The sequence below is a fragment of the Charadrius vociferus genome, unplaced genomic scaffold, assembly GCF_000708025.1.
Source record: "Charadrius vociferus isolate BGI_N301 unplaced genomic scaffold, ASM70802v2 scaffold393, whole genome shotgun sequence".
In the NCBI taxonomy this organism is placed as follows: domain Eukaryota; kingdom Metazoa; phylum Chordata; class Aves; order Charadriiformes; family Charadriidae; genus Charadrius; species Charadrius vociferus.
Window position 1 is genome coordinate 1185531 of NW_009647760.1, and position 26443 is coordinate 1211973.

General features: G+C 48.6%; 1 protein-coding gene across 1 annotated transcript; it reads right to left on the reverse strand.

The window, feature by feature from the left end:
* Positions 1-5879: 5879 nt before the first annotated feature.
* Positions 5880-9470, reverse strand: LOC104283992 (lymphocyte antigen 6E-like). The gene is made up of 3 exons (XM_009882252.1): positions 9396-9470; positions 6778-6897; positions 5880-6188 (listed from the first exon to the last, which is right to left on the reverse strand). The coding sequence occupies exons 1-3, from the start codon at positions 9445-9447 to the stop codon at positions 5980-5982; spliced, it is 381 nt and encodes a 126-aa protein (XP_009880554.1). The 5' UTR covers positions 9448-9470; the 3' UTR covers positions 5880-5979.
* Positions 9471-26443: the final 16973 nt, after the last annotated feature.

The following is a 26443-nucleotide window of genomic DNA, read 5'->3' on the forward strand; positions in this document are numbered from 1 at the left end:
TAACCGTACGCTACAGCAGACTCCCCAAACTGGGTTTTCCAGACATGTAACCCATTTCATCCCTTAATTGACACAACTGGGTTTTCCAGAAACTTAACTCATTTTATTCCTTAATGAATTCAGCTTCTTTAATCAAGACCATTCCAAGAAAAACTTCCTGAATCTACGCAGGAAGCAGTGGAGTTTGTTGCAGTCCTGTTTCATCTGAACCTCCCAAAGCTCGTAATTTAAGAGTACTAAGCAATTTAAGAGTCCTGAGACCCTTCTAGCCAAGGCAAGCACGTTCAGGGGAGATTTTGCCAACATCTCTCTGTGTTCAGGAGGTTTCTCTCTCACTCACTATTTACTGTAGAGGACTCTGGAGGAACGTGGGCTCCTAACCCGGTGGCTCAGTTAAGACCCTGAAGCCAGGTAGGACAATTTTGATCCTTTACTTTGGTAAGCACAACAATTGCTCATACTATTGAAAAACACTTCTGATTTTATTGCGTCTGTTGAGATATCTGTTGCAACGAGGGCTGAGTGGGGAAGGAAACAATATTTCTTTCATAGTGTGCCCTGTGCAGGATGCAAACCTGGGGTTAAACCAGGCTGCTTTTGGAGGTCTCCTGTCCAAACCCAGCAATACCTCTGCTCTAGCTGAAAAAGAATATTCCTCAAGGAAGATTTTCATGTGAATAATTCAAGCCACCCAGATAAACAGCTTACACGTGTAAAGCATTAGCAAGTGCAAGTGCCGGCAGACTCAGGGTTTACACTGTTAAAATCAGTCAGGTTGAGGATTAATTGGAACAGCAACCAGCCTTCTGGCTAGATTGCACAGTGAAGTGGTGCTGCGCATGTGTTAATTTTCACCGACTTCTTTGGTAAGTTTGCTGTCTCCTTATGTGATCTTTTTAAAAAATGTGATTACAGTTGATAAGCTGCTGGAAAGAATCCTTTTATTGCCTTCAACTTTCTCAACCCCGTGGAGCCCAATGATTTAGCACACTCCAAATTTAAAGCCTGTGAAGTCTTGAGTAAGAACATTTACAACCTCAAATTAAGTGTGAGCCTAAGTGCTCTGCTAGACCGGGACGCAGAACAGCCAGTAATTTGCAGGTAAAGCCCTACAGCAGAGCCTGAGAAAAATTTAGTTTGCAATAAGCCAAAAGCCCCCCCAGTCTGAGGAAATCAATTATTCCCATGGAACAGTCAGAGGGATATTCAGGGCTACACCCTCTGTTCCTTTGCCCGACCCACAGCCCTGTACAAACAGGGCATCTTAGAATCATAGAATTGTTGAGGTTGGGAGAGACCCTTAAGATCATCAAGTCCAACCATTAACCTAACCTGGCAAAACCACTTCTAAACAATGTCCCCATCTTCCAGAGGCACAAGCAGCGGTCCTTGGCAGAGCCCAGCCAGGCAGAGTTAAAGTGCAGGTTCCCCGTGCATTCTTTCCAAAAAAAAATAAAAAAAACCCACCCCAGCCTGTTATCAGAATGAGAGTGGGACTCTGCATCTCCATCCCAGACCTGGGATCAACCTCAGGATCAAAGTCGCACCTCAAAGCAGCAAGCTGCAAGAAAGAGATGGGAGCCAGTATTGCATCTTCTTGTGGCATGCCCGTCTCTACCAATTTAGGTAATGAGGGTTTGTAATTGCAACCAATAAACAAGCAAGTGAAAAAAAAAAAAAAAAAATATAAGGCCGTAGATAGTTAGACGTCAAATTTGCAGCTTTATTGCAAATATTGCCCTCTCCCTGTCCATCTCTGTATATCGCTCACCCAACCCTTCTTCTCAAATTGCTGCAGCAAGGGTGCTCAGCTGCCTGCACTGAGCCACTCCGAGGGCTGGGCGAGTCAGGGGAGGTGGGCGTCTCACCCCCCACTTCAGCTCCTCAGCATCCTTCCAACTTCTGGTGGGGATACGTCCCCTGGCTTCTTCTCCCGAGGAGCGGAATATTCTCTGGAGCCCAATGACCTTTCAGATTTACCATTCGTGCTGCAAAATCCCCTTGTCATCCTGCCATATCAAAGCCATTCCCTAACTCTGGGGGGTCTCGCTAGTGCCAAAGCAATCCTTGGAGACTCACCACTCTCCGTGCACAGGGCTATGACGAGCGCGACAAGAAGAGAAGTCTTCATCCTTTATAGGTCTCGCAGCCTCCAAAACAAGCAGGACTCACCCGGGGCAGGTTTTATACCTCTGCAGTGTTTGCTTTGATGCTAGGATGATAACTATAGGGTTGCTGTGTCAGTCAGTGGATAATTGGGAGTAACGTGTCAGTGCTTGCCTGTGAAAGTATGCTTTGTTAGAAATCTAAACAGGCTTATATTCTCCCCCTGCTTCTTTTCCTAGTTGTTTCACAATGCAGCTTATTAATCTGTTTTTAAGTATGCAACAGTTTCTAATTCTGGATAAGTGGAGGAAAAGCAAAACACAAAACCAAAACAGTGTTCACACAAGAAAAGGAATCTTTCCCTTTCCAAGCCAGCTTGGGTCTTAGAGCAGGCTGCATCCTTGAGGATCCCGTCCTCCTCATGCACTGTTTTAGTGCATATGGAAATTGATGGAATTTGAAATTGAAATTGGGATTGAAACGTCTTCATAATGTCTCCCAGGATTGTCAATACAGCTACATCAGAAGAGCAGCATCCTTCCACTGCTTTTCATAGGGGACGAGACATCATTTTTCTGTGGGCTTTTTTAAAACAGCAGTTCTAAATCATAAATGTTTCTGTTCTAAAATTGGATATTTTATATGGAGGAAAATGTTCTCTTATTAGAAAATAAATTAATAAATTCCACTGGGCAATGAAAATGACCAGTAAAATTAAAAAATAGAAATAACACCCACCCCCATCACATTGAACAAGCTGTGATTTTTTTTTTTTCTTTTCACAAATTACAGAAAATAAATGTCAGGGAGAAAAAAACAAACCAGTTAAAGCATGTAGAATGAGGGATTGTCTGCTCAAGGATCTCAACTCATTAAGTCTTCAGAAAAAAAAATAATATTATAGCCAGCCAAAATTATGTGAAATGCCAAATAGGAGCACTCCACTGGGTTTCCATACGGTGCTCTTTATTCCTCCTTTTTTATCGTGTTTCATCCTATCTCCCTGCATGAAATCAGAATCTTTCCCATCTTCTTCTGATTGCTGTTACTTTTTCCTCCCACCGTTGTCTTTCTGCCATCTCGTTGTGGGGATGGAGGCACAGTCCCAGAAATGGTCCAGCTGGATCCCTTTCACGTGACGCTCAGAGCTGCAGGAGCAATCATCGGGCCCCAAGCTTCTGCCAGCGACTCTGCCCCTTGCTGCTCTCCATCTGTTTTTTTTCCTTTTTTTCTTAGTCTCAAAGTTGCTCAGATTTCCATCTCCCAGTAAATATTTGGGCTTCCAATATGACCCACCTAGGGTCATTATCTCACCGAAAAGGCATGCCCAGTTCTTGAGGTGATGTAACTCTTTCCAACACCTCTAAATTGGACATATAAATATTGTTAGCATGGAGAACTGCGTGACTAAGGTGAGGAAATTTCTGCTTTCTCAATAGGTAGAGCACGAAACTCAGCTTGAACAGAGGTGGCAATTAACCAAGAAAGCTCAAAGGAGGGGCGTTGTTTGGCTTCATAAGGCCAATACCTTTGTAAGGCACTAGGCAGGAGGAAAACAGAAGCTGGCACCCTCCGTGCCAGGCACCGCAACCTTCTCTTCCTTGTGCAATATTTTCTTTTCCCCAATCCAGAAGGGATTTCTCGAGTCTTTATTGGTAAATCAACTTTTATCGCCAACTATTTGAGGTAATAGCAGGAAAGGGGGCTCTAGTCACAAGGCGATGCCATTCCACAGCCCATGCGTTGCGCTGCAGAGGCAGCCCACATTCAGATTTATTTCAGCCAACAGCATCCATTAACAGGTACAGAAATAGCATCTCAGCCAGGCACTCCCCCCCCCTTGTAGTGTCATCCAAGCAAAAACTAAAATATCTCTTGTCTCCTGCAAGCTGCTGAGATTTTGAGACGGCAAGGCTGTATTTCTTAAAAGAGTTATTGCAGGATTTCTGACAGTCGAGATTTTCCATTAGATGGTCCTGCACGCTTCCAACTGGTCCCATATGTCCCCCTGATATTAATGTTACCTTCATCCCTCACCAGCGCCACGTGAGATGGATTGAAAAGAACCCATGGGGGTAGAAAGAACACAGATGATCAGGACACCCGAGGGACCGAGGAAAAGGAGAAGATAATATCATGTTTTGCAAGTATTTTGAAGCGATGAACTTCAAGAAGATTTCGGAAAGAGTAACAGGGGATTTAACTGGGGGTGGAGGATGGGGTGGAAAGACTTATTTCCCTTGACACAGTCACTGAGTGGAGAAGGAAGGAGAGTGTTTTGCTCATCTTGTTTTAAACCTGGTTGAAATTGTCATGTGAGAAGGGCAAACAATTACTTTATTTTGGTGAAAATGTGTAGTTTTCATGAAACAGAAGCTGTAATATAAAAGTAACTGTGAAATTCAGATGTGTTTACTAAATGTGGAGTTTCAAGTTGGCCGAAAGCTTTGAGAATAATTTCAGAAATTATTGTGATTTTAACACATAGGAAAAGTTGTTAAAAAGAAGTGCAAAACCCCAAGTTTCTGTTGATCCCTCAGCACAGAAAAGCTACACCAGTGCCATTCTTCAGTTAGCCCATTTCATATTTAAATAAATGCCAGAACATCCTCCTTGCCCAGAAATTAAATCTTTATAGGATGACAAAACCTAATCCCATCTTCACAGCCTACGGCCAGTGCTGCGGTTTCTCCCCGTTGCACAGAAACACGTGTAGTTGAGCCTGTCTTGACGCTGGTGGAGCAGTACTCCCCTCAGATCCAGCCGGGCTGTGAACGTGAGGGCTTTTTTTTCCCGGGTGCCACATCTATACAAGCCCTCCTGAAAAGCAGCACTGCACTTATAAACTGCTCAGGTGGTAGTTACACACCCTCCACAGCTCCAAGAGCGCATGCATTTTGCCCATCGTAGTTATAGCTCTGCTCCTCCAAGAGCTTCAGAGGATCTCCACCCAATCTCCTCCATCCCCAAGCAGCAGCAACAGAGGAAGGGGAAGGAGCAGAGACCTCCCCACCAAATCAGACACCCATTGCCTCTGCCAGGTTCTTTCTGCCTGTGTCCCTGCAAGGAAGTCATGAGCCATCACCCAGCAGCATCTTCTCCAAGCAGGCACAGAGGTCACCTTTCCATGAGGACAGATTCCAGCAACACCATCCTCATCTTGGACATCTCCAGCGTCTTGGTGTGGGCCCTTTACCTATTTTAAAAGCTGAAACCATCCACCCTACAAAGATCACATGAGAACTTTGCAGCACAGCCAGGAGCACAACCAACACCTGGCAACCTCCCAGTCCTGTGTGTGAGCAGTTACAAAACAATTCTCGCTGTTGCTTGCAATGGGACAACACAAACATCTTTGACCTTTCCAGGTTGACACCTTCATTTTTTAGCGCTGAGTGATCAGGCAGAACATCTGGCTTTATGGAGTGTCTGTCGTGAGGTGCTGGATGCAACTGAGTCAATTGAGAAAGGCAGCCAGGAGAAGACTCCCAGGTGCTAAAAAGAGAAATTCAACGTGAAGTAGAGATTCTGACTACCTCCCTTTCTGGCAGAGCTGTTGTCTCAGGCTGATCTTAGTGTGGATATAGCAAACACACTCCTGAATAACATAAATCTTTATTTTGTCTGACGATTGTCACACACATGCTATCAAAAGAGCTTTCCCAGGGAAAATTAGTATAAAACAACAAATGATACAGGGGGGAAAATAGGAGCTACGCTGACATGCCATTTTGTGGATGAGATCTGAAGCAATGTCTTGGGAAAGACAGGGCAGCATAGGCCCTGTTGGAGACACTCGACAGAGGATGTTCATTTCTCACTTGGGGAATACCTTGTGGGTTCTTGGGTTGTCATATCTTCTCCCACCCCTCATCACAATCCTGCCCTGATGACATAGATCAAACTGGCCACAGTTCCCAGGAACATGACGGCATAGCTGACTTTTATGCTGTTGGCACCACTGAAATTGCACAGGGAGGTACTACAGCATTTGGTGGAATAAGCCGCCACACCGAAGTTCACGTTCGTCTCAGGACAGTCTACAGAACATTTCTTGGTGATGCGGTATCCCATGTCCTTGCCTGGGTGGAGAATAGACAAGAAAGGAGAGCTGTGATTTAAGATTCTTCTGCAAGAGCTGACCAGAGGACGATAGGAGGAGGTACATTGCACTACGCTTAATTTGCAATGCAGCAATAACAGCTATCAGCTGATTTAATGAGTGCTGGGTGAGTATCCACACAACCTGGATCAAATATATGACACTAGGAAGTCCTTGGTAGAAATCCACACCATGCTTCCTGTAGGACAGCAAAAAAAATCACTGCCAACACATTTTCTGTTTCTAAAACCACGTAACTTACATCCAACCCCTTTCCCCCATCACAAAGCACGCGTGTGAGCTCTCAGATCAGGCAACAGGGTCTGCTCATGAAACTCTGTGTGCTTCAACCAGCCCTGCCACAACGTGGTGAGGAACATACCGCAGGTGGTGGATCACAGAGCACCACTAAGGGATTCACACACATTATGTGTTGTGATCCATAAACCTCCGTGATCAATTCTTTCCAACAAGACCAACTACCGCCCTAAAAAAACCTATTGCCTATCCGTTTCTCTGGGAGAAAAAAAAATGAAATAATAAAGCCTGGAGGTGTTGCTGGTACTCACCAAGCCCAGCAGAGCTGTATGTGGTTGTACAGTATTTCTCATGGTCTTCACACTTGTAGGTTTTAAGACAGTTCCAGTTGGAGTGCTCGTTGTTGCATGTGTAGCAAAACAGCGAGGAAGCTGGAAAGAACGCACATGCCACATATTAGTGGTTTCCAGCAATGCCCTCCTGGGAAGAAAGTGTCAAAAGCCTCGCCCCTTCTTGGAAAATACAAGGTGAAAAGTATGTTACGAACAAGTTTTCATGACAAGTGAAATAAGAAGTTGGTTTTGATTAATGAGGCTGGAAAAGCAAACAAACAGAACGAAACAAGTTTTCTTTCTTTACTTGAGATTTTCAGTGATTAAACCTGAAAACACATTTTTTTTTTTTTCAGCCTGAGCAGCACTCCCAGGTGACTTTTCTTTCTCCCCCAGGTCCTCATTGGCCTGATTGACGGCCAACCAGCAAAAGCAGACCTCATGACCTGCCCAGCAGGGTCTGCCCAGCTCTGACAAGGCGAGGAGCTGGCACTGCTCTCAGGTGAGAGCTCAGTTGTCAGACTGCATCTGCAAAACATCGCACAGACACAAATTAATTAAAGCCTATGACACCCCTGTGAGCTACATTACTGAGCACAGAGCCACATTAAAGGGAGTTCCCTGGGAAAGGTTGCTCTGGACAATAGAGAGATTATTTCTACCAGCGCCTGGAACAACATGTTCTCAGTGATATTATTAGCATTGCTGAGCCAGGTTTATTGCAAAAGCCAGAAGTAGGTATTTCTGAACAAAACTGAAGCAAATTGAGTCAAATTTCCAGCCAGGCCAGCTCACCACGCTAGAAACACAGGCATGTGCCATCTCCTTCCCTGGAGGTGGACTCACAACTGGTGGAAACTGTTTCCCTTCTGTTCAGACTCCCATGAAACGCTCTTCATTTCTGAGCGGTGGTGACAGAGGCAGTCACCTCCATTGTCACTAGTGGTGGAGAGCTCATGGTTGAAGGTGACCAAATTACAAACCAGGGAGGGTCCTCCATTAGGCTGAAATTTCCCTGGGTCAGTTCCTCCTGGCTTTCTCAACCCGGGAAGGTTCTTATTTCTGCAAAGAAGAGCCCTTTTCAATTGAATTTGAACCTGTTTTTAACAAAGAAACTCCTCCCAGGGACTCTCCAAAGCCCAGCTGCTGTTGATTCAAATTCATCTCTGAAGTTCCACCTGCCCATGACACTTGGTTGGATGATTCCAGAAGCAGTTTTAAAAGAGAATTAAACGCCATTTTAGGCCCTAGGTACCCCAGGTAGGAGAATAAAAGGCCTTCCCTCTGTGATGCGGGGAGCTCAGGTGCCTTGGGTACAGCCCAAGTCAACGTATGACTGTCTGTCTTGCTCTGAAACCTACCCAGATGCTCTTTTCTAGTGCCAGGTGTTGCGAGTGCAGGTGTTCTCCATAACAGCAGATAAAACCATCCTTGTTGCATCCTGGTTTTAACTTCTCTTTAACTGACTATTCAGCATTTCACTGTTTCTCCATCACTTGGATAAGTTAAGCCTCTCACCTTGCCTCCGGAGGTCCCCCAACCCGAGCTGTGGGCTACTGTCCTTTTGCAGACCACACCAGAGCAATCCCAGACACGCTGCCTAACGAGCGTTATTGCATTTTACAGTCCCTGTAGTGCTCTCTGATCTGCTTTCCTGCCAAATCTCACAAAGTTGTTCAAACCACTTCCTGCTACAGATGGAGCGGAGACCCCAGCTGTGCGCGCGAAAGCAACTGAAACACGCGCGTGTTGACTGCCTGATGCAAGGAAAATCCCCCCCAGCCAGGAAAACAATAACAGCTTAAATCATTATAGCTGTTATAAAGCCTTGCCTGCGTCCGGCCTCCACCCTCCATTAGCTCTAGTTTTGCAAATGCAGCCAGAAATAGCCTTAACGGTGCAAAAAAGCTTGCAGTACTCCTCGAGACTGCAAATACATGTGCAAAGCCAATGTTTCTCAGCTGGGTACTTCTACACAATTGTCTAGTTATATCTGCACTTACTTTAAAAGAGGGCATGCACAGAGCATTGTGGATCCCATTACAAACACGCTCACTCCTAGACACTTAAAAAACCTCTTCAAACCTATGAGCAAAGAGCTGTTAGGCTTTCAAATATCTGCCAGCAACCTACTTTCTTAATTGTAATGTCGTTGTGGGAAATAAAGTGAAACACTGGCAGAAGATGCGGTGTCAATACCAGCTGTATTACCTTTACCAACAACTCCTCAAGTTTCATTCAGGCACCAAAACAAAACCAAAGGCAAAACTGTGAGCCCAGCTCAATTCCAATTAGCATTTTTCAGTTCACATGTCTGTCTTCTGTCGGAGCTTGATACTTGAGGGTGTGAGAAACCAGAGCGATGAGCTCTGTCTACTTTGGGTTACGGGTACCTCAGCAAAACTCAGCCAGAAGCTACGACTCAACCACACTAAATATTGCTTGACATAGCTGACACCAAAGAAAAACTGCACTACCAAGACCTCACCGATTCCATCAAAAGCTGTCAAACCTTCTTGTCCCTGTATTATCTCTAATTTCTCTTCTGGTATTTCCATCCTCTCCATCTGGCTTTCCCAGCCTCCAAAGCTCCTTACCTTGCTCGGCACACAGGACTGCCACCAGCAGGGCAATCAGAAAAGCCTTCATGGTCGTTGTGCCCTCAGAGCCTGAACAATGTGGGATGGTGCACCACGGTAAGGTTTTATACTGGGACCGCGTTTACTTTGACTTCCTTTGATTACAGTAATTTGAGGTTTGGGGAGTGACAGCACATAAGATGTGATCAGTGCTGGGTGTGTTTGTGCGTAGGAACCTATTACGAGGCTCCAGGTAGCAATTTTTTTACATCTCATTCAGATCCAATCTTTTTTTCCAAGGCCTACTCCTGCTGACCACGTCTGCATTGCTAATTTAGGGAACAATTTATCTGATTCAAACATGGGAGTCCCTTCTTACTCCATTGGGCTGAACCACGAAACCTGGAGCAAAGCAGAGGCAGCTGTGCCAGTCTGGGGTGGCTCATCGCTTGCAAGAGAGTAGGCGTCACCTGGCATCCTCCATGCTTTCTCTCTACCATGATATGAGAGCTTTGTATCTGTGGGAAGTGGGAGAGGAGGCAAAAAAGATGACTTTTTGCTCGATTGTCTGTAGTCATTCAGAATCACAGAATGGTCAGGGTTGGAAGGGACCTCTGGAGCTCATCCAGTCCAACCCCCCTGCCAGAGCAGGGGCACCTCCAGCATAGAATCATAGAATCATAGAATGGTTTAGGTTGGAAAGGACCTTGAAGATCATCGAGTTCCAACCCCACTGCCATGGGCAGGGACACCTCTCACTAGACCAGGTTGCCCAAGGCCACATCCAGCCTGACCTTGAACACCTCCAGGGATGGGGCCTCAACAACCTCTCTGGGCAACCTGTTCTCGTGCCTTACCACCCTTAAAGTGAAAAACTTTAGCAGTTGCACAGGACGGTGTCCAAGCAAGTTTGGAATGTCTGTAGAGTAGGAGATTCCACCACCTCCCTAGGCAGCCTGTGCCAGTGCTCTGCCACCCTTATATCACTTGTACTAAGGAAAGTGTGTTAAAGCAGAACACCAGCTTGTATCATTCTTGCAATGACACTGTTTGTGCCCGGGGACTGTCACTCAGAGGCTCCTGTGGTCCAGGCAGGAATGGGGTCCGATGCTTTTGTTTTGCTCTGCTTCTCTGTCCTCCAGAAGCATCCAGGGTTTCCAAGCAACGATGGTTGTTGCTACCTGTAGACCAGCTTTGGACTCCATCAGGTTTTTCCAGTCCCTTGTGACCTTTCCAGTCCTTCTGGGCTCCCTCCTTCTGCTCCCACAACCACGTCATCACCTCATGTGAAATCACTCAGGATGCAGCAGAGGCACAAAGTGCATGGAAATGGCTGTGGGAGTTAAACAAACTGTGAATGGGAGTGAAAATGGCTGAGAAATAAAAAGAAGTCCTGGTCGAGAAGACATCTCAGCAGATCAGGACCCTTCTTTAGAGTGGAAATGACCAAGGGGAGCTCAAAGTCAAGATTTGTAAGGTCGCAAATGGTGTGGAAACAGAATAAAGAACATCCAGTTGCTCTTTGTTTTTCCCAAATTACTCCCCAAGGAGTTGGTTCATAGGCTCTTCTTCTGATCACCTGTCTGCAAGATCCTGGGCAGATGGCCCCACGCCAACCCCTGTGATGGGCCGCAGTCATTATTCCTTTGCCCAGTTTCTCCTTTTCTACAGCAGCTTCAGCCCCGAGAGATTTTAGATGACCCTGCTTGGGCAGGGGGGTTGGCCTAGATGATCTCCGGAGGCCCCTTCCAACCCTGACCATTCTGTGATTCTGTGTGATTTCTGTCTCTGCCTGTGCCCAGAGCAGGATGGAGGGGATAAGCATCTAGTTTTCAAAGTCTTCCACTCTGTTCTCTGGATTTGAGCTGACCTTGAACATGAATCTTTAATTATCTCCTCTTTTAGCAAGGATGTGAAAGACCCACGTGACAGCTAATGTAGGAACGGTACTTCAGAAATAAACTGTGAAAAAGCCATTCTCTCCAAACAAGGCTTTGTATAAATACATGCATGAACAACGTCAGGCCAGAAACATGATCTGCAAGAGCATGGAGGGAAGTAGTAGGTATTAGCCTACATGTTTGTTTTACCTATAATAGCCAAGCTTCTCTCAGACAGCTAGGGAACTGGAAAACAAAACTTCCTTCCATCCACATCAAAAATCCAGAAATGAAACTGAATCATTGCACTGAATTCAGCTCATCTTGGAGCCAACCGAGCAGAAAAATGCAGCTCCTCAGCAGGAGGAAGGGAGCAATGCACGAACACAGCCCACAACAAGAAAGAAGAAAGGCTTTGAAATTAAAACAAATAAACGAACAGTAAATAAATGACACTGCTAAAGCAAAGTGCAGCTGAATAGAAAATCTGCAAGTGAGAAATGGGCTGTAGGAAGTGGAAATGTGAGAAAGCATTTAAATAGATTAGAGAGAGGGAAGGTTAATAATAATAAACAAGATTAATATTTCACCCAGAACTGGAAAGAGAGAAGGAGGGATCTGAGAAATATTGGCACAAAGCAAAATAAATCAAAGCAAACACACAAAGCTTGGGGGGAAATAATTAACGACAGGCAAAGTGAGGGTAAGAAATAAGATGGGATGGGAGGGAAGTATTGATGCTTCACCGTTTCTCCTATGGTGGCATTACTTAACGCTGTGCAAAATGTACAGGTTGTTATGTGCAGACACCGTTCAGGTATTAACTGTAGCCCTTCAGGCTCTGAGGAGTGTTTTCTATATCTCCACATTTCTACAGCCCCCCAAATCCCAGTTTAACCAGCCACTGGAGTCAAACTGTGGGGTCTCCTGCGGGGCCCGAATGGGGAAAGCATCTGGGGCATCACCTCACCCTTTTCCCAGTGTCCCCAAAGAATAAGATGACGGCAAAAGCTTTGGGACTCAGACTGGAGTCTGGCCAGGTCCCAAAAACACGCTGTTCTTGTGCGCTGTTGGTATTGCAATCACGCCCAGGGCCACTGCAAGGTCTCTGGGTTCCAACCAGCACCATGGCGGTGGGGTGGGGGAACGGGCATCCTTTGAAGCAGAGAGCAGCCCACTTTTTCAAGCAAGGGGAGAAGAGAGCTGGAAGAAAAGCCAGGGCAAAGACAACTGGGGTAACGGGAAGGGCAGATGGTGTCAGGAGAACGCAGTGTGGAGGTGTTAAAACTACTTTCCCAGGGACATAAAAAAATAGAAAAGAGAGAGGGGAGAGCAGCAGGGTGAATCTTGGTGCGGAAACTGGGCTAGGTGGGTGTTAACCCAATGGTGTCACGACGGCTATTAAACAGTTAACAGAGCCTGAGAATTTTAAGGAAGAAACCTTAACCCACTTTGCACTTGGCAGCAGACAGTGAGTGTTTGTGCCAGACCTTGGGAGCGCATTGTGCAAGGCCTGTCCTTTTTGTGTAACCGGAGCCAGACAAAGCGTGTTTTCAACCCGTGATGGAGTGGCAAGGTGGAGCAAGCTGCCAGGCCCAGGGATGTTTTAATGTCAACTGTCCCCACTTTCTCCCTTTTTCTTTCTGGAGGGTGGCTTCAATCGCAGCTCTCCTTCATGGGGCAGGGAGGAACCTCTGCGTTTCAGCTCGAGGTTGCAAATTGCAGCTTCAATGAGGAAAGGAGATGCCATGGGAGAAGGTGGGAAGAAGGCAGACGTGGGTATGGCTCCCAGTGTGCCTGAGTCACGCAGATGGTGCGTGCAGGGCAAGAGGTCCAGCCCAGCCCGGGACAGCATCAGGCTAATCTGATCGTGTCCTCTACTCCTTTCTTGGCAGGTCAGGGAGGGCTCGGTTGCTTCATCTGGCCATGCAATGGCAACAGGGTTAGGTGAAGAACTGGATGGGGGGACATCATGGGATCCAGAAACCCCAGGAAAAAAATGAAGACCTGTATGTGATAGTTTGGTTTTTCACCCTAATGCCTGACTGTTGCAGGCAGCCTGCTCAATTCTTCTGTTTCCCAAAGCACATCTGGGTCTGTAGCTGACCTGGCAGGCTCCAAACAACAGGACAGAGCTCCTCAGGTCAGCCTCATAGCAGATGACAGAGGCTACCAAACCTCCAGCTAGGAAGGACATGGGTATCCCAGATCCACCATGTCTGGCTGAAATACAAGGTGATCCAGGTAGACTTCCATCTCGGCATGCCAGCTGTGATGGTCATGAAGAGGCTTGCGTGGTCACAGTGGGTGAGGAACATGAGTCCTTTGGGGTCACAGCTACCAGCCAACAACATCCAAAGCCATTTTGTCATATTTTCTTAACTTCCAAGGATAATTCAGCCCCATCAGCTTGGAGGCTCATGGGGAGATATCAAACAGCACCATCATGTATGGAGTCAACCACCGTGATTCACATCCCTGCCAATGCCCTGGCTGAAGGGCCAGATCCAGACTAGCTCACCAAACAGGGCACAAGCCCAGCCCCAACGCCATCCATGCCATTGGACCATCAACATGGCTTGGGCACACCCCAACCAGCATTGTCTCAAACAGTGCCCTGACATGGGGCTGCTCCTTGCAAGCAATTTGGCTGTAACCGCCCTGTTTGCAGAGGAAAGAGGTTAGAGTTATGGATGTGAATCATCCTTCTTGGATCCACCAACGTTTATTATTCTGTGGTAGTACCACTGCAGCCAGAAAGGGGGTTATTGGAGACTTGCAGGGTCTGAAGGTAAATGGGCAGTGAAGAAGGATGGTTGGGACGAGGAAGAAGAGGTGAGAGAGAAAAACTCATTAACCTTTTGGGATTCCCCCAAAAGAGCTGATGCTAGTCCTCCCCAAGGAAGGCTCCACTGGCCACAACTGTGTTTGGGGAGAAATGATCCTCACAGGTTTATTTAAGTTTGCCCTTGGAATACGGCTCAGTTGATAACTCCCAAAGCCATTTCACTGAAAGTGGGAATTTCCCCTTGTCCGAGGTCCAGCCCTCCTGATCCACTTTCATGACATGAGCAGTCAATGTGTGGGCACTAAAGGGAGACTGTCCCCTCTGCCACATGTTCACGCTGGTCCTGACAAGTGAGGCTGTGATCTTTCTTTGGAAATCTTGGGCTGTGATAGGCATCTGAACCGTGCCCATACAAACGCTTATGAAAGGCCGATCAAAAGCTTTGCCACAGAAGATTTTGGCCAGCATCTCCAGGAAGAAAAGTAGGTGACAGCTCTCGTGTTTGTCTTCACAACTGTCTTTCTGCTCACTGTGGGGTTTTTGTGTTTGTTTTGTGGGTTTTTTTTTTAATTAAACCTTAAGATCCTGGAGTTACATGGTGGTGTAGAGAGCAGTCATTGGAACCTGCCAGTCCAGTGACATGTGAGAGAAATTCATCTAAGACACAGCTGTGGGAGCAGCTGGCCTTGTGAGAGCTTCCACAGCCATCCGCAGGGACACCAAGCAACCCTTCGTCTAGTTGTCCATTTTACTTCTGTAAGAAACAAAATTTTCCATGTTTACCCATTATAAAGAGTAGACACACTTCCCCAGAAGGCAGGGAAACAGTCACGGTTTTCAAAATTGCACCTTTTTTTTTTTTTTTTTTAATTTGCTTTAAGTTCTTGACTCATCTTTTGCATGATGGGTATTTCAGGCCTGGAAGTGATCCTCTGCACTGAAACCCAATAGCTGAGATTTCCAAGTTGAAGTGAAAGCTCAGAGTAAAATGAGAAAAACACGTTTCTCTCTGTCTATGGGAAAGCTGTGACAAGCTCCACAGAAAACCTCTTTACATTTATTTTAGGGGCTCTGGGTCTGATTTTTTTTTTCCACATGGACCCCAACTGGGAGTTGACCCCAACTGGGAGTCATCATGAGTGGAAAAACTCTGCACATGTGTGGGAAGATCAGGATGCTATGGCTTTTTTCCTGACCCACTCCTGCTGACCCAGCCAGGTATGGCATCAAAACCCCAGCTGCATGATGAGAACAAGAGCTTGGGTCATCCCTCGTTACGTCTAGAAACTTGTCACACCTCAGGTAATAGCCATGCTGAAACCTCCACAACTGCGGCCGAGAAGAGCGAGGAGAGCAGGGCTGTCCCTGGAGGAGGAGAGCCCACAGCAGGCGGAGGAGCCACAGATCAAGGAAATATCCTGGCTGAAACCATCCCAGCCTGTCGGGTGGTTTCAGCAGGGCAGAGAAACAAACAAGACGATATCTGGGAACACAATCATGTTTCTCACTGGGCAGGAAGAAGGGTATTTTCCCAGGAGGGTTAGCCAAAAATTCAAGGCTGTGTTTGTTTTGTTGTTTTGGGGGTATTTTTTTTTAATTATTATTATTTTGGAAAAGCAGGGCATGGTTTTGCTGGGGTCCTTTTGTGCTGGTGGTCTCGCAGAAGGAGGGAAAGGCATCGGTGCACCTCAAGAGCATCCCTGCACACTGCAGCTGGGCTTTGGCTCCTCTCACCCCATCCCCACTGCTCGTGGGGTATGGTGAGAGCAGCTCACACGCCATGATCAACCCCATCCACAGCCGGAGCAGGCCCTCCAAACCCATCTCGCCAGCCACTCAGCGCAAACGAGGGCTTGTAAACCTCACGGATGACAGCCTGGGAGGGGCATGGGAACTAAAAGCCACCCACAGTGATCCAGGGAGCAATACCAAGATGGAAAAGCCACCCTGGGGTTGCGGACACCCTCCTGCTTGCCAAGGAAAGGACACGGGAGGAACAACTCACCCCATTTTGATTGCACACAGTGTACCAGGCTTTCACTCACTCCCAACTTGTTAAAATGTCAGGAAAAAGACAACCATGCCTTGAAGGGACTTTACAGTGTTTCACCAAAGGCTCCCAGAGCCTCAAAATTGAGGGTGGGTGGGGAGAGGCATGCCCAAAGTCACAGGCGTGGGAGAGCGGTGGCTTTTGCTCCTCAGCCTGCAGCAGCTGGGGTTGCTGCTCCTGCCAGCTTTGCTTTGCAGCCTGACCAGTGCTGCAGGAGCAGGGTGAGTGGAAAGAAAACAGGATCTCAGATGGGTAAAGAGGCCTACGAAGCTTTCCTTCCTCTGAAAGCAAAGCCCCGGGATGTGCCCTCCCATTTCTGGGCTGTAAACACAGTGCTTGGCATCAGGCCCTGGTTTTGCTCACAGCCGCTCTCTCCTGCCTCCCTGCGTGGAAGAAAACCCACTTTTGTTCAAGCTGAAGGGGGGATGGGATGAAGGAAGCGCCAACAGAAATTGTGCTGGGGTGGGCTCAGCACCATGAGACCTATTCTGCAGCCAAAAACCTCACCCCCTGTCCTCTTGGCACAGCAGACATACAGGGTATCTCCTCTCCTCTGGCAGGTCCACAGCACCAAGAAATGCCTCTGGTGTCACTTCCACATCCAGAACCAGGCTGTGATATCTCCAAGTGCACTCACTGGCACCTGGTCCTGGTGGTGGGATGGGTCCTGCCCACCCACTCTGATCCCATCTCATTTTCCCCAGGAAGGGTGGCCAGGAAGGGGAGGATGCAACACGTCATTGTGAGCGAGCAATCCTTGCACGTGCTGGAGCCAGGCATTGCTTCCTTTGGGTTTTTCACACCATCTGTACAGCACGGTGGGATCCTGGCTGGACCTATGAAGTGCTCCGATAACAAAAAAGAGCTGTGTGCCTATGGCTACACCAGTAAATAAGTCAAGAACAGGGCACAGGCTCATACATTTGCCCACTATCAGCACTCACCCATGCCAGGAAACACCTCCTAGACCATGCCCGGGGAACAACCCAGGGCCAACCAGCCATATGGAGGCGATCACCTTGTTTTGGGGATGGAAAGGGTGCCACCAGCATGCCAGACTGTGTGGCCTCAGGGCTGGAGGACAGACCCTGCCCTGTGCTGTTTACCTGTCTGGATGGAGCCTCTCCCTGTAGCATTTAGCCTCAGGAGCTTGGTTTCACCCGTTTGCTTCTTCACACTCTGCCAACGCGTGAGGTGCAGCATTTACTGTGGAGGGTGTGGAGTGGGAGGTGAGATGATCTGCGGGGACGCTGCTGTGACAGCCTCTGACCCAACTCCCTCTTGCTCCAAATAAGAGGAAGGGGCCACACAGGCAGGACCATTTCAGTAATGCCTGGGAGATGCTGAGCACCACTGCTGCCCGTTTCCTTGGAAGCAGCACAGCATCTTGGGCAGCACTGGGTTTCTGCCACCACGCCTTGGCGACGGTGGGTATTTTGGGAAATGAAATTTGGTCAGACCTAGGAATTCATCAAGCTCTGCTTCCCCCGAATTCTTCAGCCCCACAGCAGGCAACAAAGCTTGGGGAAAGCATCTGTCTCTGGATACATCCACCCCAGCAGCAAGGTCCAGATGTCCAGGGAAAGCTTTGCACTGCTGTACGCATGGGGAAAGGAGACACAGAGCAGCCTGGGGAGGTTTTTCTGCTGTGGGGAGGGTGTAAAGCACCACCCTCCCTTCTCACCACTGCTGACATCCAGCTGGGAGCTGGGTGATGAGCAGACAAGCCGGTCTCCCAGCTTCTGCAGGGTGGGGCAGATGCCCAAGCCTCCTCCTCACTCTCCCCTCTGCTGTAGCGTGGGCTGTGCTGGGCTCAGCCCTCCTTCTCACCCACACCAGTGCTGGGGAGGAGGGCATCCTGCCCTTCAGCGGAAGGGAGAGGCAGGTCGGCGGCAGTGTGTCACCCTGCTGCTGCCTTTCAAGGCTTTCTGAGGACATGGGCTCTGCATCTCATCCTGGCCCTGGGCTCATTCCAGGGACCAAGTCTGTTTGCACCTTCAGGAGCCTTAGAGTTGAACATGCACAGCGAGGCCAAGGGGTCCAGAACCCCTTCAGACCTACCGAGCAGCCTCAGCCCATGGCTCTGAGCATGAGACCTGTCACCTTGCTAATGACAAATCAGGCAATGGCCAAGCAACCAATGCACCGTGTCAAGCCCACACCCTTGCCTTCACCTCTGTGTCTGCATCCATCCATTGTAAAAGCTCCCGTGTGATGGGGAAGTGGGGGAGAGATGTCTTTCTGTGCTGTTTGCATGCCCAGCTCCTAGCAGAGCTCCAAACAAAAGCTCCTCGGCACCACAGTAAGTCAAAGAACAGCATTCTGGAGGAGTGAGTGACGTGGGAGCAGCTCCAGCTTTGCCATGACAGGTTTCTGCATCGCGTTACGGAGAGGATGAGTGTTCACACCGGTTATAGCAGCACAGCGCTGCAGGGGCCTGGGAGAGGCAAGCTCTGAGTGCACAGACATCTTCAGTGGATAGGCAAGCTGACCCTCCCTTGTCCTGGTGTAAGGATGTCCCTGGACCAGCTTGGGTGAAGCATCCCCAAGATACTGAGCACAAAGATGTAAAGAGCCCTCCAGGTCGGGGTGAAAAGCCCTGCATTGTTATCTCCACCTTAACAACATGAATGAGAGACACCAAATGACTCTTTTGAGGTCAGACGTGGGGAAGCAGTGGTAGAGCTTGGTTTGAAGTCTCACCTAGACCATCCTCTCCACAAAGACATTCATGGACTTCTTCCCTTCTCTACTTTCATACAGTTGCTGAAGGCATCAGGCAGTGGGTTGAAAATGGGGTTAAAACCCATGGGTGAGGAGGAAAAAGGTGGAATTTTCATTATTTGCTTGCATGATGGGTTGCAGGTGCCAGTCTTCCTTTTTGGCTGTGACCATTTATCAGAGGACTGGAGGGAATTAGAGGAGTTTAGTATTAGAGGGGCAGGAAGATGCTCAAGGAGTCATTGCAAAGAGGGAATGTGTAGGAAAATCAGAAAGAAAGGACGGAGGCATCCATAAGTGGGTAGATTTAGACCAGATATTAGGAAGAAAATTTTCACTATGAGGGTGGTAAGGCACTGGAACAGGTTGCCAACAGAGAAGTTGTAGAAGGTCCATCCCTGGAGGTGCTTAAGGCCAGGCTGGACGGGGCTTTGAGCAATCTGGTCTAGTGGGAGGGGGCAGAGGGGTTAGAACTCCATGATCTTCAAGGTCCTTTCCAACCTAAAGCATTCTATGACTTTATAATGGGACAGAAAGGTGCAGCCCAATTTGATCCCCTCTTTTCTCCCCAGGACCTCGGAGGTGCCAAGAAAATAAGGTTCCCTGGATGCTGCCCAGGCCCAGCCCAACATCAGCCCAGCAATTTTGGGGACTCCCAGCTGTGGGCAAAGGAAGGACAGAGGGTTGCATCCCACTTCCACTAGGTATCCGGTTCTGGGCTCCCCAGTTCAAGAAAGACAAGGAGCTACGGGAGAAAGGCCAGTGGAGGCTACGAAGATGATCAAGGGACTGGAGCATCTCTCTGATGAGGAAAGGCTGAGAGCCCTGGGGCTGGAGAAGAGAAGGCTGTGAGGGGATCTCATCAATGCTTATCAATATCTAAAGGGTGGGTGGCTAGAAGGTGTGGCCAGACTCTTTTCAGTGGTGCCCAACTACAGGACAAGGGGGAACGGGCACAAACTGGAACACAGGAAATTCCATCTCAACATAAGGAAAAATTACTTTGTGGGTGGCAAAGCACTGGCACAGGCTGCCCAGAGGGGCTCTGGAGTCTCCTTCTCTGGACATATTCAAAACCCACCTGGATGCAATCCTGTCCAACCTGCTTTGGGTGACCCTGCTTTGGCAGGGGGGTTGGACCAGATGATCTCCGGAGGTCCCTTCCATCCCCCAGCGTTCTGTGAGTCTGTGATTGTGTGATTCCAAAGCAGCCCATGGCCACAGCCTCTGGACTGAAACGTCACAGGGCTTGGTACCAGCTTTTGGGGTTCAGATGCAAATCCTCCCTCTTCCAGCACAGGCTCCCCGAGAGCAAATATTAGATGCACCAGAATTATCCTGCACAGCCAAACCAAGGCACGTCCCTGGCTGCCACCAGTGTGGGAGCAAGCAGATACTGGAGGCTGGCCAAGGCGTGTTGTCAGCGTCCTTCCCTGGGCTGCTTCCAACCCAGCCATCTCATCCCTTGCAGGGCTGCTGTTATTCCCCCTGGAAATCGCTCCAGGACCACAGGCTTTCTGAGGGCAGACAGCATTTTGTGGCCAGTCCGGCGCCACGCACAGGCACCAGCTCCCTCTCGTGGGCTTAGTTTGGTTCTCCGTGCTGGAAATCGTCCGGGATTTCCCAGGAAAGTGGTTTGGTGGTTGTTTTTTTGGTTTTTTTTTTTTTTTTGGTGGTTGTTCCCCTCCTCTCCTCCTCCCCCCACAGTTCAGAATATTCATTAGTGCACCAGACATGGAAGTTTTATGGAAATGTGCCAACTTCCATCAAGTTTCCTCTTGTAGGCAGGGGTTTTTTTGATAGTTTTGCCACCCCTTTTTTTCCTTTTTTCTTTTTCTCACTGCGGCTGGGATCCAAAGCAACTAATTTAGGCATTGCTGTGGTTTAAACCCAGCAGGCAACTAGGACCACGTAGCCTTTGACTCACTACCCTCTTCCCCCTCCCCCAGTAGGATAGGGAGAAGAGGGAGAAAAAAGAAAGAAAAAAACACAGCTTATGGGTTGAGATAAAGACACTTTAATAGAACAGTAACAGAAGAGAAAATAATAATAATGATGGTAAAAGAATATAGAAAATTATGACGCAGTACAATTGCTCACCACCTGATGATCGATTGCCCAGCCCATCCTGAGCAGTGACCACAGATTCCTGCCCCCCCACCCCGACAACCCCCATTTATATACTAAGCATGACATCTATGGTATGGAATAGTCCTTTGGCCAGCTGGTCCTGCCTATGCTCCCTCTCAGCTTCTATGGGAAGCGGAAAAAGTCCTTGACTTAATGTAAACATTACTTAGCAACAACTAAAACAATATGTGTTATCAACATTATTCTCATACTAAATCCAAAACACAGCAGCTACTAGGAAGAAAATTAGCTGTATCTCAGCTGAAACCATGTAACTGGTAGATCTCTCTTGCTTTGAGCTGCTGGAAAGAGTCGGGAGTCTCCACTGAGCTCTTCAAGTGTCATCTTCGATGCCTGTCCTTGGAGGGGGGAGTCACCCCTGGAGTGCCCAGCTCTCTGCAACTTGGGGACAGGCACAGACGGAGGCATCCAGCATTAAGATACGTCAATGAAGGCCACGGCATGAGTCCCCAAAGGCCATTTCAGTTAGCAATGCTTGAAATCAAGTATGTTTTATGGAGTTAAAAGTCAAGAATGAAAAGGAGAATAAAAAATAATAAAAAAAACCCCAACTCTCCTTTGATTTGTACCACAAACAAAAACATCGCTTGACACCAAACAGTGCCTGGGAAATGCTGTCATTTCAGCTTCTAGTATGGGTTTGGAAAACTCCTGTTTTCCCCAAAGAGCTAGAATTTCCACCAGAGCTGAATTTCCTGCAGCATTTCCACCCAAGCCCCCAGCAGGGTGGTGTCACAAGTCCAGAGAGGTGTTTGTCCATCCTGTGGCACACCCTGGTACCTGCTGGGGACAGCCAGGTCACTTACCCCCTCTCCCCTCTTCCCTGGGTTGCGTGACCCAGCAGGTCTTCCCAGTATCCTGATGATGCTGGCCACCCCACAAACCAAACGAGGACCTCACCACCCGCTCCAAGCCCTGAGGAGAATTAAGCAACACATCAGGGGCTGCTGCACTTCAGAAAGGTGGTTTGGTGTTTTCCTGCCTGGCTTGATACTCATCTCAGTGGTACGGATGGCCATGGGACAGATGGGGTAGTTGCTGATCACAGGAAGCCTTGGCTGTCCTCATCTACCATCCCCACCCCTGGGGACCCCTGCCCGGAGCACTGTTGCTCCCCGTTTTGCAAGACTTGACAGCTCCATCCTACTTCCATCCTCCCTCCAGCCTCACCCACAGGCACAGCTTGGTGCAAGGCTAAATTTATCGCGTGGGTTTGGCTGTTCAAGGCTGTAAGATGGTACCTCTGAGAGCAGAGGGGAAGGGTGACAACAACACACAGCAAGTCCAACTGTCCTTCAGCCTGGACCTGAAGGAAGCACACATCACAACTCCCCTTGACGTCCATCCGATGAGTCCTTTAGGTATTTAAACTGCTATAGCTATTATCTGCAGCCAGGCATTTATTATGCCATTTGTAGTTGTTTGTTGTTTCATCTCAATGCTGCGTGTGTTTGCAAGCTCCAGCCACTGAAAGGACTCCGTGTTTACTTTGTGCTGCCTCTTCTAAGTGCCACGCTTGGGCACTTCTTTCTCCATGGACCTTTCTCCATGCCTTTCAATGGGGTCTGTAGCTCCTTTGGAGGACGACAGCCCTTTCTCCTCTCCCTCCCCATGCCTGGCTGGTTGGGTATCCCCCGCCCAGATGCCTGCAATAATGCTGTGCCGAGTCTCTGTAGCATCTTTCTCCCACATCCTGGACCATCTCCAGCTGAGTCATCTCTTTTTGCACTGTGCCCCGAACAACTTGGGTGTTGCACCTGAGCCCTGCCTTTTTCTGGGGAGAGCAGAAGGGCTCCTTCACCTCTCTCATCACCATCGCATCTTTGAATGGGGTCAGAGAAGCTCAGTGCCATCTGTAGTGATGGTAACACCACCCAGTGCTCAACCCCTTTCTGTTTAGGGTCCTCCAAGCACCTTTTAAACCCAAGGGGTGAATGCTGCCTTGCACAATGACAGAGCAAGGGGTGTAGGCTCAGGGTAATTTTCTGGCCAGCCTCATCCACATGCTAATGACTGCCATCTCTCTGTGGTCCCAATCAGCCCTAATTCCCAGTCAAAATTAGTGGTTAGGAGTTACACCTGACTCTTCTTCCTCCCTGCGCAGCTGGAGTGTATGGGAGAGGAGTAATTGCCACCAGGGCAGCTTTGCACCACAGGAGGAGGGCAGATTTTGACATCCTTGAGCTGCAGTGCCCTTTGGGCAAGGGAAATAACCCTTTGCTTTTCGACTATGCCCAGGATGATTTATTTCCCCTTATATTAGCCGTGGGATTAAAGAAAGCTTTTCTGCAGCAAAGACAGACCAAACCAAGAAAAAACAAAAAACAAAAAAGCCAGTTTTGCTTTAAAGTGGCAAAAAAATACCCAACTCTGTTTTCCTGCAGGCTGTGGAGGACTCTGTCTCCGCTACTGCAGGATGCGTAAATCCAACACAATGAAATATTAATTATTAGAGTCTGTCCAACTGGGATTCCTCAGTGCTTTCAGAGAGAGCTGAATAATTCTGGCACACAGGAAAAAAACCCACACAAGTCTTTTTTTTTTTTTTTTTATGAGAAAATATTATGTGAGGAGTAAATTAGAGCTTTTGAGCATTCGGGCCGAGGAACAGGAGGGGGCTTGGATTGCTTCGGGGTGAAAAATGCAAATTCCTAAATAGGCTATTAAAGAGATCGCAGTCTAATGAAGAGGTAAAGGAAGGTGCATCACCCAGCACGGCTCCTTCAGCACGGAGATCTGCCCTCGCAGCATGGTGTAACTGTGAGAAGGAGGGGGTAAAGGAAAGTAGAAGTCGATTAATAAAAGAGAGAGCACACATCTCTGAAGACTGCCGTTATCCAGCACTTCAGAAGGCAGCATTTATCCAGAGCAGCCACGGGCACTAGCCCAAGGCAGACGTGCTCAGCAAGGCTCAAAGCCCCTTTTGTCCCTCTTGTTTACCAGGGCTGGGTTTGAAGCACAGCGCAGAGCGTCATCCCTTGGCTGTGCAATGTTTTGCAGATTTGGGAGCACAGGCTGACCCGAGTTTTAACATTTCCATGTTTTTCCCAAAGCAAAACTCCTCCAAAAAGTGCTGTTTGGGAGGAGGGAGAGGCATTCAGCGGCACCGCTGGCAATGAAAAATCTCTGAGCTCTCATCATTGTTCATTTTTTCAGCTTCCTTTTACCCTCATTTCTCTGCAGCCTCTGGAAGCATCTACATGAAATATTTGGCCTGTCTGAAATCTGTGTTCTTCTCTTATAAACCCCGTCCACTGTTCCTCAGCAGCTCGACCCAAATGCTGCAAATACTTCTCGTTACCCTGCGGTTGCTTTGGGGGATGTCGGAGGGACGGGTAAATGAGCGGCTTGTTGGAAGACACAATGCCAAGCGGTAGGTCCAGGGCAGTGCTAGCCCTGGATAAGGTCACTTGGCTCGAACAGCGGCCACAAGCAAGCAAGGCAACACGAAGCAAAGGATGACCAAGGACAGCTGCTGGGAGTGGAGACGGGGACAAAGACTGCAGAAAAGCAGATGTGCACAAATGTGCACAGACAAGCATCGTTTTGGAAAAAACGTGGCACCGCAGGCAGAGCCAACAGGAAGAGCTGGTGTGTCTGTCTGTTAGTGGGGGACAGGGCGATGTCATTGTCCCCAGCTGGGGGGCTGGGACTGAGAGTCTTGATGGAGTGGGTGAGAGGTGCAAGGAAGAGCTGTGGTTAGCATCCATCGCAAGGCTCCAGCTCTTATACACAGGACTGCCTTTTGCTTTCCCCAGCAGCAACCACCGTGAGTTTGCACAGTTTCCCTTCTAAGCTGGTGCAGAGGGGTTGTAATTTTTGCCCAAACCCCCTCCCTGAGTCTGGAAGTTGCCACTGCGTGGCTCCCAGCTGCACCCGAGATAAGGTAAGGTTGAAGAAGAAACCCCTCTAGAGATTCACAAGACATGCAGAAGCAGTATCTCCCTCCCCCAGACTGCAGGATATAGCATGGCCGTTTCTCCATCAAGCTGCCAGGGTGACAGAGCTCAGGAATGAGAAGCAAGTGAGAAGATACAGGTTGGGAGGCAACACAGAGCAGGAGTTGGTGACCACAATACTTTATGTATTCTGCAGTGTGCTCGATGTCCATACCCTCCTGGGGGAGTCTGACCACACTCTTCAGGCCTTCAGGAGCCCCTTTCTCGCACCACCACTGAAGAAGGACACTGGTATGGGACACCCTGCCATCTCACTGCCGAGCTAGCCTGGGTCCCGGGCACGCACTCAGGTTGCACAAGAAGGTTTGGCAGCAATATGAGGTGTAGGAAGCCAGGCCCAGGCTGAAGTTGTGGTGTGGGCAGGTCTCAGAGCACTTCTTGGTGATCCTTTTCCACAAAGACAAAAAGCCTTGCCCAAAGAAGAGAGAGCAGCATTAGCAATGAGAGTTTGTTGAGCGCTCCTTGATCCTGTACAGGAGGAAGATGGGCTAATAGGTCCCACGGTCCCTCACAGTCCCAAGGACCAGTATGGCCAATGAAGTCCACCCCTATCCCACCATAGCCCTGTGATTGCTGGTGACCAGCCACACAAGGCATCGAATATCCTTGTTGGGCATCTGACGCCTGCCAGCATGGACACTCATGTGAAGGCTTTCTTAGGTGTATGATGGCACCCACGAGACACTGTTCATGCCTGGATTGAAAGCACATTTCCAGGTGGAAATAATTTTATTCCCCTCTGTATCTCTCTAGACCTTCTCATCCACCCTGGCTACCCATTTCTTTTCATCTCTTTGTCTAATCAAGGTTCAAATGTATTTATTCTTCCTCTGAAGGATCCTCTTTGCCCTTCCTCTTCTCCCTATGTCCTCTGCCTTTTCCATGCAGGCATAGAACAAAGGGGAAGAGGATGTGATGGGGAGGAGGATTTCAAACCGTGCAATCTTCAGCACTGCCAGGCCAGGCTAGCCAAGGGCTCCACCTCCCACATGTGCTTCCCCGTGACTCCTCAGATTATCCATTCACAGAGGGCAACCATAAAAAATCCAGGCAAAACCCCACAGCCCATTCCTGAGTCCCCGTCAGAGGATACACAGCCACTGCACATACCAATTCCTACAGAAGCAACATTGGTCACACAGTACTCATCCTTGTCGGAGCACTTCTGGGCCTTCAGACAGCTCCAGTTGCTTTGTTCCCAGTCACAGGTGTAGCAATATAGGGCACTTGCTGCAGGAGGAGACAGACAACATAGAAAATGGAGACAAAATGCTGCTAGTCCCAGCAGCAAAAATTACCACCGGCTTTCCAATGACTCTTGAATGCACGAGGTGAGGGTCTGCTGAAAGTGTTGGGGCTGCCAGACCATGACCCAGCCCACTCTGCCATCTGCACAATTGCACATTTACACCCAACACATGCACTCAGGCGCACACATCTGTGCACACACACCCCGATGGTGCACGTCTGCCCTTCCTGCCCTGCACTCAAAATAACAGCACGATGGGCCAAGGCTA